General features: G+C 41.9%; 1 protein-coding gene across 1 annotated transcript in view; it reads right to left on the minus strand.

Annotated features, from left to right (window-relative positions):
• The window catches only part of LOC124790086, a 61040-nt gene extending 42414 nt beyond the window's left edge, over positions 1–18626 (minus strand). The window contains exons 1-2 of the mRNA XM_047257652.1: positions 18290–18626; positions 18041–18174 (exon numbers count right to left, since the gene is read on the minus strand). Coding sequence (XP_047113608.1) covers positions 18041–18174; positions 18290–18448 — 293 coding nt within the window. The 5' untranslated portion in view covers positions 18449–18626. The remainder of the gene's footprint in view (positions 1–18040; positions 18175–18289) is intronic.
• Between the last annotated feature and the right edge of the window lie 245 nt (positions 18627–18871).

Raw genomic sequence — 18871 nt, forward strand, 5'->3', positions numbered from 1 at the left:
ATCCCAAAGAAAGCAAGTGTTGACAGGTGTGAAAATTACTGAACTATCAGTATAATACATCACGGCTGCAAAATACTAACACGAATTCTTTACAGACGAATGAAAAAACTGGTAGAAGCTGACCTCGGGGAAGATCAGTTTGGATTCCGTAGAAATGTTCGACCATGTGGGCCAGTACTGACCCTATGACTTACCTTAGAAGATCGATTAAGGAAAGGCAAACCTATGTTTCTAACATTTGTTGACTTAGAGAAAGCTTTTGACAATGTTGACTGGAATATTCTTTTTCAAATTCTGAAGGTGGCAGGGGTAAAATACAGGGAGCGAAAGGCTTTTTACAATTTGTATAGAAACCAGGCAGTTATGAGTCGGGGGACATGAAAGGGAAGCAGTGGTTGGGAAGGGAGTGAGACAGGGTTGTAGTCTATCCCCGATTTTATTCAATCTGTATATCGAGCACGCAGTAAAGGAAACAAAAGAAAAATTTGGAGTAGGAATTAAAATCCATGGAGAAGAAATAAAAACTTTGAGGTTCTCCGATGATGTTATAATTCTATCAGAGACAGCAAAGGACCTTGAAGAGCAGCTGAATGGAATGGACAGTGTCTTGAAAGGAGGATATAAGATGAACATCAACAAAAGCAAAACGAGAATAGTGGACTGAAACCAAATTAAGTCAGGTGATGCTGAGGGAATTAGATTAGGAAATGAGACAATTAAAGTAGAAGATGAGTTTTGCTATTTGGGGATCAAAATAACTAATGATGGTCGAAGTAAAGAGGATATAAAATGTAGACTGGCAATGGCAAGGAAAGCGTTTCTGAAGAAGAGAAATTTGTTAACACTGAGTATAGATTTAAGTGTCAGGGAGTCATTTCTGAAAGTATTTGTATGGAGTGTTAACACTGAGTATAGATTTAAGTGTCAGGGAGTCATTTCTGAAAAGTACTTGTATGGAGTGTAGCCATGTAAGGAAGTGAAACATGGACGATAAATAGTTTGGACAAGAAGAGAATAGAAGCTTTCGAAATGTGGTGTTACAGAAGAATGCTGAAGATTAGATGGGTAGATCACATAACTAATAAGGAGGTATTGAATAGAATTACAGAGAAGAGAAATTTGTGGCACAATGTGACTAGAAGAACGGATCAGTTGGTAGGACATCTTCTGAGACATCAAGGGATCAGCAATATAGTATTGGAGGGCAGTGTGGAGGGTAAAAATCTTAGAGGGAGCCCACGAGATGAATACACTGAGAAGATTCAGAAGGATGTAGGTTTCAGTAGGTACTGGGAGATGAAGAAGCTTGCACAGGATAGAGTAGCACGGAGAGTTGCATCAAACTAGTCTCTGGACTGAAGACGACAACAACAACAACTTTCTGACATGTTCTACACCCATGAGAATCATCTCATTTTTAGATCTACAGAATGAAAACTAAATCTAATGTAAGATTTCCTACACAACTGCAGCTGGCACATGTGACTGTGGTGTGCACATAAAACACCTGTCCAATCTGTGCACCACTATCCCATGACATTTGCTAAGTCAGTATACTACCCAACAGTAACGTATGAAAATTTGTGCTGGACTGGGATTTCAACCTGGATTGCTCGCTTATCAATAGTTGCTGCCTTCAACCACTTCGGATAATGGTCACACAATTCGTATGTCACTACTGGGTACTAGATTTGTACCTAATACAGCTGATGTCAAGGAATTTTCAGTCAGCAAATTAATTTCCTAACTATTTTGTACAGCTGTAGATAAGTCAACAGCTGTCCAGAGCTCCTGAAACAACTTAATTTAGTAACATTCACACTTAGAATCACTGCAATTCTTGGGGACAGACAAATTCGTAAGATCACATATTTTCATTCAATAACATCATGTGGAGTAACATTCTGAGGTAATTCATCTTTAAGGAAGAAAGTCTCCATTGCTCAGAAATGTGCTGTTAAGAACAATATGTGGTGCTCACCTGCGATCTGTTTATGGAGTTCTGATTACTGTTTCACAGTATATTTATTCCCTCATGAAGTTTGTTGTAAATAATCCACTGTAGTTCAAAACAGATAACAATATACATATGGCAGAAGAAAAAATGACATTCATTTTGCCACATTAATGTTGGCTATAGTACAAAAAAGGGGGGGGGGGGGGTGCATAATGCTGCAACCAAAATTTTTGATCACTTACTCAGTGCTATAAAATGTCTAACAGCCAGCAAAGTAAAATTTGAAACCAAATTGAAAAAATTTCTACATGGAGGCATTAATTTCCTGTTATTGTAATGTGTAAAAGGTGGTGAGTAGGAATTACTAATGAATATCTAGTTTTTTTTTTTAAGTGATCAGCATGTAGCCATATGTGAAAAATAATTTGAAATGACTCGTTCCACATCATTCTAATATTTAGTGCAAAGGATCCATGGAACTGAAACTAACTTAACGATGTGAAATGGCTATGTGCTTCACCACTCCTCCACTGTAGGCCTTACGTGTTCCATTTTCATAGCTGAATTAAAACTTTCATTTATGACATGATGCTTGTTAATATTTATGGTTTGTCATACGTCTGATTGTGATGTCGCATAATACCTGAGAATAGTCTATTTATAACCAAAACTGGTTGTTTAATATAAAGTGACAACACAGCCATGTGCAAACCACGATTTTCCAAAAATTCCAATATATTCCAAGTGACGATTTAATTTGTAGGAGCAAAGAGTCAAAATGTAACACATGGCTCAACCTATACTGTTTGACATTAGTGTTTGTCATACTACAAAATGAGTAACAATTCTAAACACTGACAAGAGTCTGTGAACTACTACAATCAGAAAAATGAAAATCTCTTGCACCAGTTACAAAATGACTCACAAGAATTTTTGACAAATTAATATCATAACTGATGTGGCACATATAACTGTGCCAGAGACAAATGTAGGTCTTCAACCCCAACACAGTGCATCCCAATAGGTAATAGAATACACCATGCAGATGTACAAGCCAGATGTGAATAAGGCATGGCTAAATCTATATCTGTGAATCAACTTCAGCAAATCCTGAAATGCCTATTGTGTATGTGGGTGGAGGAGGAGAAACTACTTTAGCTTCAGCTCATAACAGCTACATCAGTGTATAGGCCACAAATAAATTCTAGTATACTCCTGTCCATGACAGTCTTGTAATTTTTTAGCTTGAGACTGTCTCCTGCTGCTTGTGCTGAAGTGAAAAGCTTAGAAAATCACAGCCCTAGCTAACATACTGACAAGCTGAAATTCTAGTTACACAATATCAAGCCAATGGCATTTTCTTCTTCTGTTTTTTCTTCCTTCTTCTATCACACACTTGTTGTTCTGAATGTTCAATAGTCATAAGATTGGTAAGTGGGTAGCAAACTGCAGTCTCAATGGATTAATGGTTCTTGGCCAGTGTGCTGAGAATGACTTTTTTATGACCAATATCCTATCATAACTACCAGAATACTCAAGTACTACACAGATGCACCAACAATCCAACACTAGTGTATTATTGTTATACCATAACCTGACAATCTGGTAAGTAACCTTAACAAATCATGACCACTATGTTCAAAGTGAAATGGACATCACAGAGTATTAAGGCCCAATTTAAGACCAGTTGGCTCAACATCAAGTCACCACATAAGAAGTAAAGGTGGAGTGAGCTGCCCTTTAAAATATCATGGTAGACTCAGCAGAAAAGACTTCTGGATTCTAGAAAATGAAGTGATGAAAACAATAGTATTTAGATACCAGTTTAAATGTTGTACAAAAGTAGTTGTAGAATGTAAATACTTTATGACTGAAGGAGACCACTCAACAGACGGCGGGCAGACACAAAAGAAAGAAAACTTGCTACATTTTTGGAGTTATCCTTTCACAAGTTCTGCAGGTGGACTGGTGACTGTAAGGGGGGCAGGGAGGGGGTAGTTTCAGATGGGCTGGGAGAGTGAGTGGGAGACACGAGACAGGGAGTCAGACTGGTGATGAGTGGCTAGCAGCTTGGAGGAGGCCAGCCAGTTTGCTAGCTAGCAATGTGAGAGGGATGGAATGCAGGTATATGGGCTGGCTTGATTGTAGTAGCTGGTGGCAAGTGGCATATGCTGAATGTGATGTGGGGACATGAATTGGAGAGTGACAGGTCAGAGGAAAGGGAAATTGTTGGGTAGAGGCTGCAGGAATAGTGGGTTACCCGACATTGAAGCCAGAAATTAAAGGAGGAGAGGATGTGTTGTAAGGATAATTCCTAACTATGTAGTGTACAGAAACTGGTGGTGGTTCCAGGCGATTAAGATTGTGAATCAGCCATTTAAATTGAGCATGTTGTGCCCAGTTACATGCAGTGTGTCTTTGTGGTCACTTTTTTCTTGACAACAGTTTGGCGGTGGCTATTCAGTCTGGTGGACAGCTAGTTGGTAGTCATACCAACATAAAAGGCTGTGCAGTGTTTATAGTAGAAATGGTGTATGACATGGCTGCTTTCACAGGTGGCCCAGCCACTGAGAGCACAGGATAAGCCTGTGACAAGACTGAAGTAGGGGTGCTGGGTGGGTGGATTTGGCATTTCTTGAACCTTTGTCTGCCACAGGGGCGTATGGCAAGCTTCTGGGATTGGGAGTGGCATAGGGGACTAACATGTTGTGTATGTTGGGTGGGTGATGGATTGCCACTCTAGGAAGGGTGGGAAGGATCTTAGGTAGGATATACCTTATTTCAGGGCAGGATTAGAGATAAGGCCCTGGTGAAAGTTGTGGTTCTGTTATTCCATTCCAGGTTGATGTTAGGTGATGAGGGGACGTGTGTTCCTTTGTAGATTATTCTTGGGGGTGGCGGGAGGATCGGGGTTGAGTGAGGATGCAGCATGGGAAATCTGCTTGTGGACTAGGTTTGGGAGGTTTTGCCTGTCTGTGAAGGTATTAGTGAGGTCCTCAGCATACTGGGCACGGGAGTTCTTGTCACTACAGATACGTTGTCCATGAGTGGCTGGGATGTGTGGGAGGGATTTTTTGTTGTGGAAGGGATGGCAGCTGTTGAATTGTAATTACTAACGTGGACAGAGGTGTGGATGGAGGCAACAGAGGGGTGGGGGTCAACGTCCAGGTTAGAGGAGGACCAGTTGAAGTTGATGGGAGAAAATGTGTTGAAGTCGGGAAGGAATGTATGCAGACTGGGTGTCTTGGCTCTGAGTCCATATCATGGTGATATGATTAAAGAAACTGAACCAGAATAGGAGTTGGGAGGCTAAGTAGATTTCCTCTAGATGGCCCTTGAACAGGTTGGCTTAGGAGTGTGCCATGCATGTGCACACGGCTTTGCTGCAGATTTGTTTGTAAACCTTCCCTTCAAAGGAAAAGTAGTTGTGGGTCAGGAGATAGTTTGTAAGGTGTATAAGGAAAGAGGTGGTGGGTTTACAGTGTGAAGGATGTTGGGAGAGATGTTTGATAGTGGCAAGGTTGTGGACATGAGGGATGTTGGTGTATAGGGAGGTGGCACCAACAGTGATGAGTAGGGGTCCAGGGGATAAAGGGATGGGGATGATGGAAAGTCTGCGAAGGAAATGCTTAGCGTCTTTGATGTGGGAGGCTTGGTTTTGGACAATTGGTTGGAGGTGTCGGTTAACAAGAGCAGAAATTCTTTCAGTGGAAGCAGAATAGCTAGCAGCAAAGGGGTGTCCAGGACTGTCAGGTTTGTGGATTTTCGGGGAGCATATAGAAGGTGGGTGTGCAGGTAGTTGATGGGGTGAGGAAAGATTGGTTGGTTTGTGGGATTAAAGGGACCAGACTGCTACGGTCATCGGTCCCTTTTTCCAAATACTAAAAACACCAACAGAGAATAAAAACGAGTAACAGAATAGATCACAGACGACACAGAACAAGAGAAACTGAGACAAAGACCAGACACGATGAACTAAAATCACACAGAGTGTGACGGTGGTTGGCCGACCATAGAAACAAAAAATTACCGAGAAACGCATTAAAAACTCAGATTAAAATCGTAGGCCAATGGCCAGAATCAACACAAAAGAACATAACAAACACTCAGATTAAACAATAAAAACCCCCTGTGCGAATAAAACGTAAAACTAAGCCAGCCATAGCAGGGTCATCAGATAAAAGGGCAGGGAGCGTATCAGGCAGCGCAAATGTCTGCCTGACCACAGCTAAAAGGGGGCAGGCCAACAAAATGTGGGCCACTGTCAAAGCCGCCCCGCAGCGACATAGAGGAGGGTCCTCCCAGCGCAGTAAATAACTGTGTGTCAGCCGGGAGTGGCCAATGCGGAGCCGGCAAAGGACTACTGAGTCCCTGCGAGTGGCTCGCAGGGATGACCACCACACAGCTATCGTGTCCTTGACAGCACGGAGCTTATTACGTGTTGTCAGTTCGCGCCATTCATCGTCCCATAGCGCAAAGACTGCTCGCAAATCAGTCTCTGGGAGGCCAACATCCAGAGATGGTTTACTGGTGGCCTCTTTCGCCAGGCGGTCAACATGTTCATTGCCCGGGATACCGACATGACCGGGGGTCCACACAAAGACCACAGAGCGGCCGCAACGGGCAAGAGTATGCAGGGACTCATGGATAGCCATCACCAGACGAGAACGAGGGAAACACTGGTCGAGAGCTCGTAAACCGCTCAGGGAATCGCTACAGATAACGAAGGACTCACCTGAGCAGGAGTGGATATACTCTAGGGTACGAAAGATGGCGACCAGCTCAGCAGTGTAAACGCTGCAGCCATCTGGCAAGGAACGTAGTTCGGAATGGTCCCCTAGAGTTAGCGCATAACCAACACGACCAGCAACCATCAAACCGTCAGTGTAAACAATGCCAGAGCCCTGACACGTGGCCAGGATGCAATAAAAGCGGTGGCGGAAGGCCTCTGGAGGGACCGAGTCCTTTGGGCCCTGTGCCAAGTCGAGCCGAAGGCAAGGGCGAGGAACACACCATGGGGGTGTATGCAAAGTGGCCCGGAAAGGAGGTGGAACAGTGAAAACCCTAAGCCCGGAGAGAAGCTCTTTGACGCGGACCGTGATCATACAACCTGACCGGGGCAGACATTCTGGCAGATGGACGACTGACTGCGGGAACAGGAGACGATAGTTTGGATGCCCGGGCAAGCTAAAAACATGGGCAGCATAAGCGGCCAGCAAACGGTGGCGCCGTAACCACAGGGGAGGGACACCTGCCTCCCCTAGTATGCTGTCCACAGGGCTGGTCCGGAAGGCACCAGTGGCAAGTCGTATTCCGCTGTGTAAGAGTAGGTCCAGCACCCACAACGCAGACAGGGATGCTGAGCCATAAGCCAGGCTCCCATAATCCAGATGAGACTGGATTAATGCCTGGTAGAGCCGTAACAGGGTAGATCGGTCAGTGCTCCAGCTGGTGTGGCTCAAGCATCGCAGAGCATTTAGATGCCGCCAACACGCCTGTTTAAGCTGCCGAATATGAGGCAACCAAGTCAACCGGGCATCAAAAAGTACACTCAAAAACCTGTGGGTCTCCACCGCAGCAAGAGGTTCGCCGTCAATATAAAGCTGCGGCTCTGGATGGACCGTTCGGCGCCGGCAGAAATGCATAACGTGGGTCTTGGCAGCCGAAAACTGAAAACCATGCGCTACAGCCCAAAACTGCGCCTTGCAGATTGTGCCCTGTAGCTGACGTTCAGCAGCTGCAATGCCAATAGAGCTATAGTAAAGGCAGAAGTCGTCAGCATACAGGGAAGCGGAGACAGAATTTCCCACCGCTGCAGCGAGCCCATTTATTGCAATTAAAAACAGGCAGACACTGAGGACAGATCCTTATGGTACCCCGTTCTCCTGGACTCGGGAGGAACTATGGGAGGCCGTGACTTGCACGCGGAAGGTACGATACGACAGAAAATTTCTGATAAAGATCGGCAGAGGGCCCCGAAGACCCCATCCATGAAGCATAGAAAGGATGTGATGACGCCAAATGTGAGGAAAGAGACTGGCTCAGATGAGAGGTTCTGGTAAGGGCCTATGGATTTCAGTGGGGATTGGAAACAGACAGTTGGCAGAGGCCTTCCATCAGGCAGTCACTGCGTCTCATCACAACGGTGGTGGAGCTGTTGTTTACAGTGAGGATGATTAGGTCTGTGTCTGTTTTCAGATTGTGTATGGCTGGGAAAGGATGGCGAGGCCAAGTTACAAGTAATAAATTCCTGTAAGCTGATTATGGGGTGGTAGGGAGTGGGGGAAGGGTCATGGTTGAATGGTGGTATAGACTGGGTGAGGTGGGGTTCACTGTTGACTTTGGTTGGAGGGACTGATGGGAATAAAAAGGGCGTTTCCACTGTAGGGTTTGGGAGAAGGAGAGCATGTCTTGGACAAATCCAATGTGGTTAAATTTGGGAGTGGGAATGGAGGTTAGGTCTTTGGATAGGACTGTAACTTCTGCGGGACTGACATTTTCGGTGGAGAGGTTAACAACAGTGTTTTGGGTTTGCTTCAATTCTGGGTTTTGTGGGGTGCTGAGAGGGAGTTTCGGAAGATGTGGCAAACTGACGAGGTCAGCTAGCCAGGATCTGTATGCTTTGAGGAGTTGTTGAGGGTGTTCACTGTGAGAAGGATGGGTGTTGATGGATAGTGGTGTCTCAAGGCATGAGTAGGACGTCAACAGGTTGTACAATTTATGGAGATGGTGTCTGGAATCCACCTCCCGGTGTTGGAGTGCAAGGGTTTCTATATCAGAGATGTTGTGATGTAGTGGCGACTGCACAGTTACAGTATCTCGTGGAGCGAACAGAGGTGGTTCACGGATGTCTGTGCTGTGAAGTGGTGTTTCAGCAGTATCAAGTTTGTGAGGGCTAGGACCCTGCATGAACTGAGTTGTTGAAGGTCAATGTGAAAGGCTGGGGGGGGGGGGATTCAGAGAAGGGGATTTTTATGTTCCATTGGGATGATGTTAGGAAATGGTAAATGATGTGCCAAATAGGTGAGTGAAAGTATTCGGTGATTATAAGGAGAACTAGACAATATAGTGTGAGTTTGTTGAGTTAGAAGGATGGAAGATGTGCTGGGAGCAATAGGACGGTTTTATGGCACGATAATATTTTATTGCGTATAAGTTACCATCACATATGGCAAAGATGAAGGAAAGACATAGATACCAGTTACATGGACAATTTTTTCATCAAACCACAAACTGCTCAAAAATATTGGTAAGGCATACCCGGATAACAGATACAATATGGAGACTACAATATTTATACAGTTCTTACACCTGAAGAACTACACACAATTGTGAACTGCTTCGAAGCACCTACATGCAAATAGGAACAGCTGAGAACAAACAGACAATTAAAACATTTACACTTTCTCATAGCCCAGTCACTGGAGGAAAATTAGCGGAAAAAATTGTGTGGGCGCAATTATTTTTTTATAGTGGTAGGAGGGGGTGTCACGAACAATATGCTAAAAATACCTGTGTATGTTGACCAATTTCAGTAGTAACTCGTTCGTATTATCATTGTATGATAATAGGTTTTTGCATTTTGTGCAGAATTTTACAATTCTAAATCTTTAAAGCAAGTTGTCAGTTTTGCACTGCTTTGAAATCTTATCAAAGTCTGAATATTTGGACAGCTTCTCACTGGTATTACCCCATAGGTAACCGCATCATCTGCAAAAAGTCTGAGGTTACTAGTAACATTCTGTAAGTTCAATGACACACAACATGAGCAGCAAGGATTCCAGAACATTTCCCTGGGACATACCTGAAGTTATGTTACTAGCATTTATGACAAGAAGGATTCCCCACAGCACAGTATGCATCTCAACAAATGTGGCAGTAGGATACTAGCTTCTTACATAAGCAGGGCTCTTGATGAGATTTATCTCATTAATGAAAGCAGAAATAAAATTTATTACTGTCATGGGTGCTCCTACACATGGAAACCAGTAGATTGGACCAATTCCTATGGAATTTGGACACCCCCCCCCCCCAGATCTCAGACTCAGCTTTCATTATAATATATTATCAAACTATCCAACCAATAAATAACAAACAGGTAGAAGTTGAAGTCTACCTGTCAGACAGCACTATCAAGTTTGACATCACCTGTTTCACAGAGCACTGGCTCAAAAGTCAAAACATGTCATTCTTCAACTTTCTGAATTGTACAGCTGGTAACAGTTTCTGCAGACTTAACAGCAGGGAAGGGGGGGACTGTATAATGATTGTTAAAGAGGGTACAGTATTTAACAAATGCAACAAAACTGACCACCTGAATATCGAGAAACATTTTGAGCATTGTGCTGCAGAAATCAAACAGGCTAACATAATAATAGTCTGCATTTACCATTCTCCTGACAGCAACATATCCCAGTTTCTGAACAGACTTGAATGTGTCATGTATTTTTACAAGTCCAAAGATAAGGAGAGAACATTGTGTGGTGATTTTAAAATAAATTTTGGTAACATTTCAGGTACAGTGAGTCATGTCATTAATCTTCTGGTAATCTTCAATATCCAAAATACAGTACAGGATCTCACTACAATAACATGTCATTCACGCAGTTGTATAGATGCAGTATTCCTGGACCTAGAATCTCTCCCATTTCTGGACTGGTCCAGTAGGGTATCTTGAGAGGAAGGAAGGAAAGAAGTTTGAGTTTAACATCCCGTTGACATGGAGGTCATTAGAGACAGATAACAAGCTTGGATTGTGTCAAGGATGGGAAAGGCCATGTCCTTTCAAAGGAATCATCGCGGCATTTGCCTGGAGCAATTTAGGAAAATCACAGAAAACCCAAATCTAGATGGCTGGATGCACATTTGAAGCATCGTCCTTCTGAATGCGAGTCCAGCATACTAACCACTGCACCACCTCACTTTATAGGGTATCTTGTTACGGCTTAGTTTATGACAAATGGAAGACAAGTCACCACCCTATTACATCTACAGAAGACAGACCAAAAACCATAGAAATATGGGCATGTTTAAAAATCTAATTCAATCCCATCCTGGGATGTTACTTGCAAGGAAGATAATGTAGATAAGAAAACTTCACTATTCCTTAATGTACTGGGCCAGCATTTCCAGTAAAACAAATCACTGTACAACATCCAGCAAGGAAAAGTAATAATAGGTGGATCACAGCAAGTATAAGAATGTCATGTAAAACCAAGAGGTCCCTCTATAAGCGAAGTATAAAAACAGATGATCCAAATTTCCACAGTTATTTCATATTTAACAAGAAGGACCTGCATAAAGTAATATCTAAAGCAAAACAATTAGCAAATAAAGCCTACATAAATGAGTCTAATAACATGTATGGTCAGAAAAACTTTGCAACACAGATGCACTGCCCGAAATGGTGTGTGTTATTTGTTTTCCCGTCACCTGCGAGGTTCGGTCAGTGATACAGTTCCTTAATGCGCAAAATATAGTGCCCATTGAAATTCATTGTCAGCTCTGCCAGATCTATGGGCAGAATATCATGAGCAAACAGGTGGTGGGTCAGTGGTGTACGCTTTTTTCCGAAGGTCGTCAAAGTGTCCATGATGAAGAGTGAGTTCCTGATCAATAATCACCTGGTTGAGCTGGTGTGGCAGCGCATCCTGGGAAACTGTCGCTTCATGATTACGAAGCTCAGCAGCTATTTTCAGCAGATATCATGATCTTTGTTGCATGAAATTGTCACTACGCACCTGCTGTTCAAGAAATTGTGTGCCTTAAGACCTGACACCTGAGCACAAAACAAAAAACTTTGGAGCAGCACAGACACTTCTGCAGCAGTATCACGATGATGGCGATGAGCTCCTAGACAGGACTGCCATGGTGGTGAGATGTGGATTTCTTACTTAACATTTCAAACCAAGTGGCAGTCAATGCACTGGCATCACAGTGGATCTCTGCTCAAGGTGAAATTCAAAGAGAGTGCATTGGTGCAGAATATGGGTTTGCACCGTACTTTGGGACAATAAGGGCGTTCTGCTCATTCACTTCCCACCCGGAGGTGATATAGTGAACGCAGACCGTTACTGTGAAACAATGTGAAAACTGCGAGGTGCCATTCAGAACAAGGGGCGTGGAATGCTAACTGCAGTTGTAGTGCTGCTCCATGACAATTCTCATTTCCAAATGGCTCGGAGCACAGCAGTTGTTTTGCAGAAGTTCAGCTTGGAGCTGTTTGATATCCAGCATACAATCCTGATCTTGCTTCTAGTGATTTCCTTCTTTTCTTGCACCTCAAGGAATTCCTGTCATCTGGTCAGTGTTTTAACAAAGGCGAAGAGCTAAGACAACTGCCACATGCTGATTCCTGTCACAGGTGGCAGACTTCTACGACACAGGAATACAGAAGTTGCTCCTACACTATGACAAGAGGCTCAACTCTTTTCGTAATTATGTCGAAAAATACATAAAACATTGCTGTACCCGTTGCCAATAAAGTTTTTCATATAACTATGTTGTCTGTTTTTTTAAAAAAATAGGGAAACTTACTTTCTGGATGTGCCTCGTATTTGTAATCTGTTCACCACTTTCCTGAAATTGCTAGCAGTCTTTCAGTTAGTCGCTCTCCACCAACAAAATCTCTTTCTCCAAAGTGTCAAGGTGTAAAAGATCTGACAAATCACTTTTTATAGTACCTGCAACTTTGAAGGAGGTACTCTTAATTATTGGGGGTATGAAAAATTCCCTCTCATCTGGCCTAGGTGGTTTACCTAATTATGCAATGAAATAGGTTGATGATGAAGTAATACAACCACTTTGCAACATAATCAACCACTCCATGGACACTGGCATTATCCCTCAATCACTCTAAACCTCCAAGATAGTTCTATTACAAGAGAACTGGGACAAGCATGAGTTCAAGAACTACCGACCTATATCCCTCCTCCCAACTTGTGTCCAAAATAATAGAAATAATTGTATATACCCAAGTAATGTCCTTTCTTTAAAATAGCTCCCTACTAGCAGCACAATAGTGCTGTTTTTCTAAATAAATCCATTAATGAGGCTATTTTCATTTACTTACCACATAAAACATGCATGTAATGAAAAACATTATGCTTCTGGGCTTTTCATTGATATGATAAAGGTGTTTGACCTAATCAGACACACACTGCTCTTAAGTGAACTGGAGGATTAAAGTATAAGAAAAGACTGTAATGAGTGGTTTCAGTCATATCTATCAAACAGAGGGCAACTAGTAGAAATAATAACACATGATGGAAAAAATGAGCTAATCATATATAATACCAATTACATCAAGAGTCCCTCAACCTTAGGTCCTCTCCTCTTCCTTCTCTTTATCAATGATCTACAACAACAACACCTAATCTCACAATAACTGTGTTATTTGCCAGTGTTACAAACATACTCTCTTGTAACATTTATCCACAGCAGATGAGAGCTGACATAACTCTGCCTGCAACAGGTAATGAGTGGATTGAGTAGCTCGTTAACTGTTGTTGCCGGTCCCGAGCCCGGATAAAGGAGGAGGGTTGGCGTCAGGAAGGGCATACAGCCAGGGGGAAAAAAAAAAAGTGCCAAAACCACAATAACAGTGGATACTTCTCAAAGTAAATGTTCTGGAGTGATAATCTCCCAATCGGATCTCCGGGAGAGACATTTTGTGAAGAATCCAACAAAACACTAGGGTGCGAAAGAAGGAATGAAGTGCAAAATCAGAGTCGTAACGTTAAACATAGGAACATTGAAGGGAAAGAGTCGAGAGATTGTAGACATGGTGCAAAAAAGGAAGGTAAATATCCTGTGCTTACAAGAGACCAGGCAGAAGGGTGACAAAGCCAAACTATTGGCAGAAGGATACAAGTTGTTCTATAGCAGTGCAGACAAAGAGTCCAGAAATGGAGTAGGGATTATTGTGGATAAAGATCTAAAACAGGAAGTCTGTGTAGTGGACAGAATCAATGACATAATCATGAGCATAAAACTTACTATCGGAGGAGACGTCATCACAGTTCTACGTGTGTATACACCCCAGACAGTGTGTTCGGAGGAAGAGAAGGACAAATTTTGGAAAATCCTAGATGGAGTAACAATGGAAACACCATACAATGAAAGGGTAATAATTGGGACATGTTGGTGAGATGAGGAGTGGAGAAGATAGAATTCATGGTGGATGGAGTTATGGAGAAAGAAATGCAGCAGGGCACAAGACTGCAGAATACGCTGTATCTTTTGACCTAATGATCGCCAATACCTACTTCAGTTGTACAAGAGAACAACTTATAATGTGCAGAAGTGGAAACCATAAAAGTCAGTTAGATTACTTGTTGTCCAGAAGGAAACACATAAAGGAAATAAAGAATACCACGGTTATATACAGTGAAAGTGTGGTTGTGCATCACAAACTCGTAGAGGCCGATTATGAAATGGTAGTGGGGACAAAATGTAAATGCATCAAGCGAGGAGAACAAAGAATAAAGTGGTGGAAACTGAAAGAAGTGTTGTAAGAAAAATTCAAGGAAACAGTATTAAGAGAAGTGAAATTACCAGAGGATGTACAGGAGTGGTGGAGTTATTATAGCAATGTAATTACAAAAGCTGGAAAAGATGTGCTGGGTGTAACAACAGGAAAGGGAGCACCAGAAGATGAGGAGGCATGGTGGTGGAATGAGGAGGTTCAGAAAGTGATAAAAGTGAGGGTGCAGGGGGGGGGGGGGGGGGGGGGGGACCACAATGGGACTTAACAGGAAGACAGGAGGATAGGGAAGCCTACAAGACTGCAAAAAAGAAAGCAAAAAGAACAGTGGTAAAAGCAAAGGCTGAGGCAATGGAAGAGCTGGAAAGAAGACAGGATGGCAGGCAGCTCTTACGGATTGCTAAAGCAAGAGATAAGGCAACCAAGGACATAAAATCAATGAGGATGAATCAGGTGTAGTATTACACGACCTAGAGAAAATCCTGAATAGGTGGTGGGAGTGCTTTGAAAGGCAACTGAGTGAGGAAAATGTATGAGAGAAGTATGAGGATAGTGATATAAATGAAGGAATGACACAAAGTATAAGTAGAGAAGAAGTCAAACACACGATGAAGAAAATGAAAAATGGGAAGGCCCTAGGGGCACACCAAATCCCAATAGAAGCATCGAAAAGTCTGGGAGAACAGGGAACTGATATTCTCTGGGATCTAATGCAGAAGATCTGGAAAGGAGAAAGAATGCCACATGCATGGAGAAGCAGTATACTGGTTCCCATAAATAAGGGGAAAGGAGATATCCAAAACTATGGCAATTAGACAGGGATTAAACTGATGTCCTACACAATGAAGATCTGGGAAAGGATAATTGAGAAGAGGTTGCATCTAGAAATTGAAGTATGTGAAGAACAGTTTGGATTTATGCCAGGAAAAGGAACAACCGACACAATATTTGCACTAAGGTAACTGATGGAGAGGCACAGAGAAGTACAAGCCAAAATGCATATGGCCTTTATCGATCTTGAGAGGGCATATGACAGAGTGCCGAGGCAAGAGATATGGAAATGTCTGAGAAGTAAATGCCTGCCAGAATAATATATCAGGGTGGTAGAAGACATGTATGAAGGTGCAATGACACAAGTCAGGAGCAGTGCAGGTGCAACAAATGTATTTCCAGTGAGATTAGGACTACATCAGAGGTCTGCTCTCAGGCCATATCTCTTTGACCTCGTCATGGATGTACTAGTCAAAGATGTGAAAAAAGAGGCACCTTGGAGGATGATGTTTGCCGATGATGTTGTAATCTGTGAACCCACCCAGGAGGCATTTCAAGACAAGCTTGAACAGTGGAGAAAAGCTCTAGAGGAAAGGGGAATGAGAATTAGCAGGGTGAAAACAGAGTATATGTGTACAAAGGGTGCCAAAGATCTATATATTAACCTGAAAGGAGAATAACTGATGCTGGTCAAGAAATTTAAATACCTAGACTCTTAAATGCGAAGTGATGGTGGACTGGAGGCCGAAATACAACACAGGATGAATAGTGGATGGATGAACTGGAGGAAACTGAGCGGAGTACTGTTTGATAAGAAGGTTTATGCAGAATGAAAGGAAAGCTTCACAAGTTTGTGGCGAGGCCTGCGATGCTGTATAGCGCAGAAACTTGGCCAATTACAAAAGCCCAAGAGAAAGAGATGGAAGTGGCAGAAATGAGAATGTTAAGGTGGATGAGTGCAGTGACACGAAAGGATAGACTACGGAATGAGTACATCAGGGGAACATGGGGGAACAGTGAAAGTGGGGCCCATAGGGAAAAAGATCCAAGAAAGTAGGCTATGGTGTTGAAGGATCAAGCAGAAGAGGAATACCGAAACTGAGATAGAAAGACAAGGTAGCAGCGGACCTACGGTAGAAAGGATGGCTCGAAGAAGAAGCACTGGATAGGCACTTGTGGAAGAGGAGGACCCAGCAAAGCAACGCCAACCCCACATGATGTGGGAAAAGGCTGAGAAGATGAGATGAGCGCTGAGATAGTTGACAGTTGTGAAAGGTTCTTACACTGGCTTTATGAAAACAACCTCTTAAAACAAGTAATAATGTGTGTGATCACACTGTCGTGATGGTAACATTCATCTGAAACATCAGACACCGGGTAAATGCCATGACAGTGTGAGGTACATAGGCAGCTTGCTCTACAAAAAATTAGCCTGCCTTGTTCAGTCGAAACTCTTTCGGGAAGAATGTTACCGATGTAATGCTCCAGCTTTTATTCTGTTGCTGAATTTATGTAGACTAAATATGTGTCTCCTGTAATTTTAATTCCACCCAAAGTGTATTAACCATGAATGTGAAGAAGGTTAAATAAATAAATAAATAAAAATAATAATATTGCTCATGTTGACTTTGTATTTTAAAATACAGATCGCTGCTTAGAATCATTGTGATGTATACGTATTTACATTCTGTCCTTTAGAGTGAATGTATATTTAAAAATTTATCTAACAGAAAGGTTTATGATCCTACAGCAACGTATTGCTATAACTTGTACCCCATATCATGATTTCATGTTTAAATAAATATATATGTCAATGATCCTTCATCCAAGATAATATGCTGTGTCCTCAATAGCCTAGACATGTTCAATCTACTCTCACAAATTTAGTAGATAATGTTTGTTAATATGTGTTTATGTGAGCATTGTCTCCTATTCTGTTTGGAAATCAAGGTATACTATGTCTAACTTGTTACCATGCTGCATGGATTTCTGGATGTTATATGGGAAAAGTGCGAATTGGGTTTCACATGACCAATGTTTTTGGAATCCAAGTTAGCTGGCAAGTAGGAGGCACAGAATTATATTTGAGCTCAGTACATGTTCTAAAACAAATGATTGTCAGTGATACTGGAAGATAGTTTTATAGATCACTACTTCTAATCCTCTTGTGAAGATTATATATTTAAACAAATGGGCATCAACTGTGTTCCACGAAGAGATGCAATACGCTAAAAACACAGTAAGCCAATTAAGACAACCAGAGCACATCAATATTTGTTTGAAGAAAATCCCAATACGCAGAAACTCTAACATAAGCATTAGCAATGTAATATACCCCAGAGTTTACCGCAAGGTGATGATCTGCTCTCTCTCTCTCTCTTTTTCGCTGCAATAAATAGTAATTTGGGTATTCAGAATCTGAGAACTATTACAACATGTGGCAGAGCTTTACTTTTTGTTGCATTAACATGTGCATAGGACAAAATCCTGAGCACTAGCCACATATACCATACATCTGAGCACCACCACTCTGAAACTTGTTTTCAACTTAGGATGTGAAATGTAAGGGAACATGAAAACATTTAACAGTGCAAATATAGCCTTTAGAAAGGTGATTTTTGATTCCAAATCTTGCATACTGTATATATTTTAATTTTGTCTTTCCTGCTGGGAGAAGTGTATAGACAAATAAAAACTCTAAAAACAAAAGTTTCTGTATTCTCAAAAGTGAAACACATTAATTAAATACGGTTATACTCTTTAGGTCTTTCACACAGACATCTAAAATGCATTCTGTTAAATTTTTTATTATTTTTTTGGTTAGTTACTCTTTCTCTTGCTGGAGCTGCTGGTCTGTGAGTCCTGCTGCCAATTCTTGTTCAATTGCCTCCTGACGAGCCAATTTTATTTTCTTTAGCAGTCCGCTCTTAGATATGGCGCCTTCACATTGGATATTTTCGCTCTGAAATGGGACGTTTTCTTTTTAAAAATCATTGTCGTTACACAGTTCACGACACCCAGTCCTCACCTGCTTACACACATGTAAAGGGAACGGCTGCTCTTTACTATGTACTTACCATCAGAGCTTGGTCAGAAGTTAGTTCTGTTCCATTATTGTAGTAACTGTACCACCACGCCAGAAAAAGTGCCATGAATGACATAATTACACTTACAACGTAGTACATGGATAAATTGTCATAATATACAACAAAGTTGTCAAACCACAACGACAACATTTTTCGATGAAGCACTCATGCCTATCTGTCAATGGAAAATATCTACCTTCCAACGCTCCGAGCGTCCATGAAATTTACACAAGTAGCTAGCATTCCCATTTGTATTCTTCTCGTTTAGCGCAACAGCACTATCGGCAAAGATATGTACCTAATTCACCTAAAAAAGGCAGTAAACAACACCGATGACTGAAACACTTATTTACCTTGACGTATTATGTGTGATGTTATAAGAGTATGAAAAGATGTAGAACCGGTGATAAAATTGTATATTAAGATTCTTTCCCTCTTTTACCTTAATCGGGCCGCGACAAGGATGCTTCGAATAAGATCACGCATGAATGTCCTTATTTGAAATTACACCATTAATTTCGTTTTCACTCCATTACTTTTTATTGTTCAAAGTTTATGTTTCACAATTTGATA

Source organism: Schistocerca piceifrons, chromosome 3 (assembly GCF_021461385.2).
Source record: "Schistocerca piceifrons isolate TAMUIC-IGC-003096 chromosome 3, iqSchPice1.1, whole genome shotgun sequence".
NCBI classification, from domain to species: Eukaryota; Metazoa; Arthropoda; class Insecta; order Orthoptera; family Acrididae; genus Schistocerca; species Schistocerca piceifrons.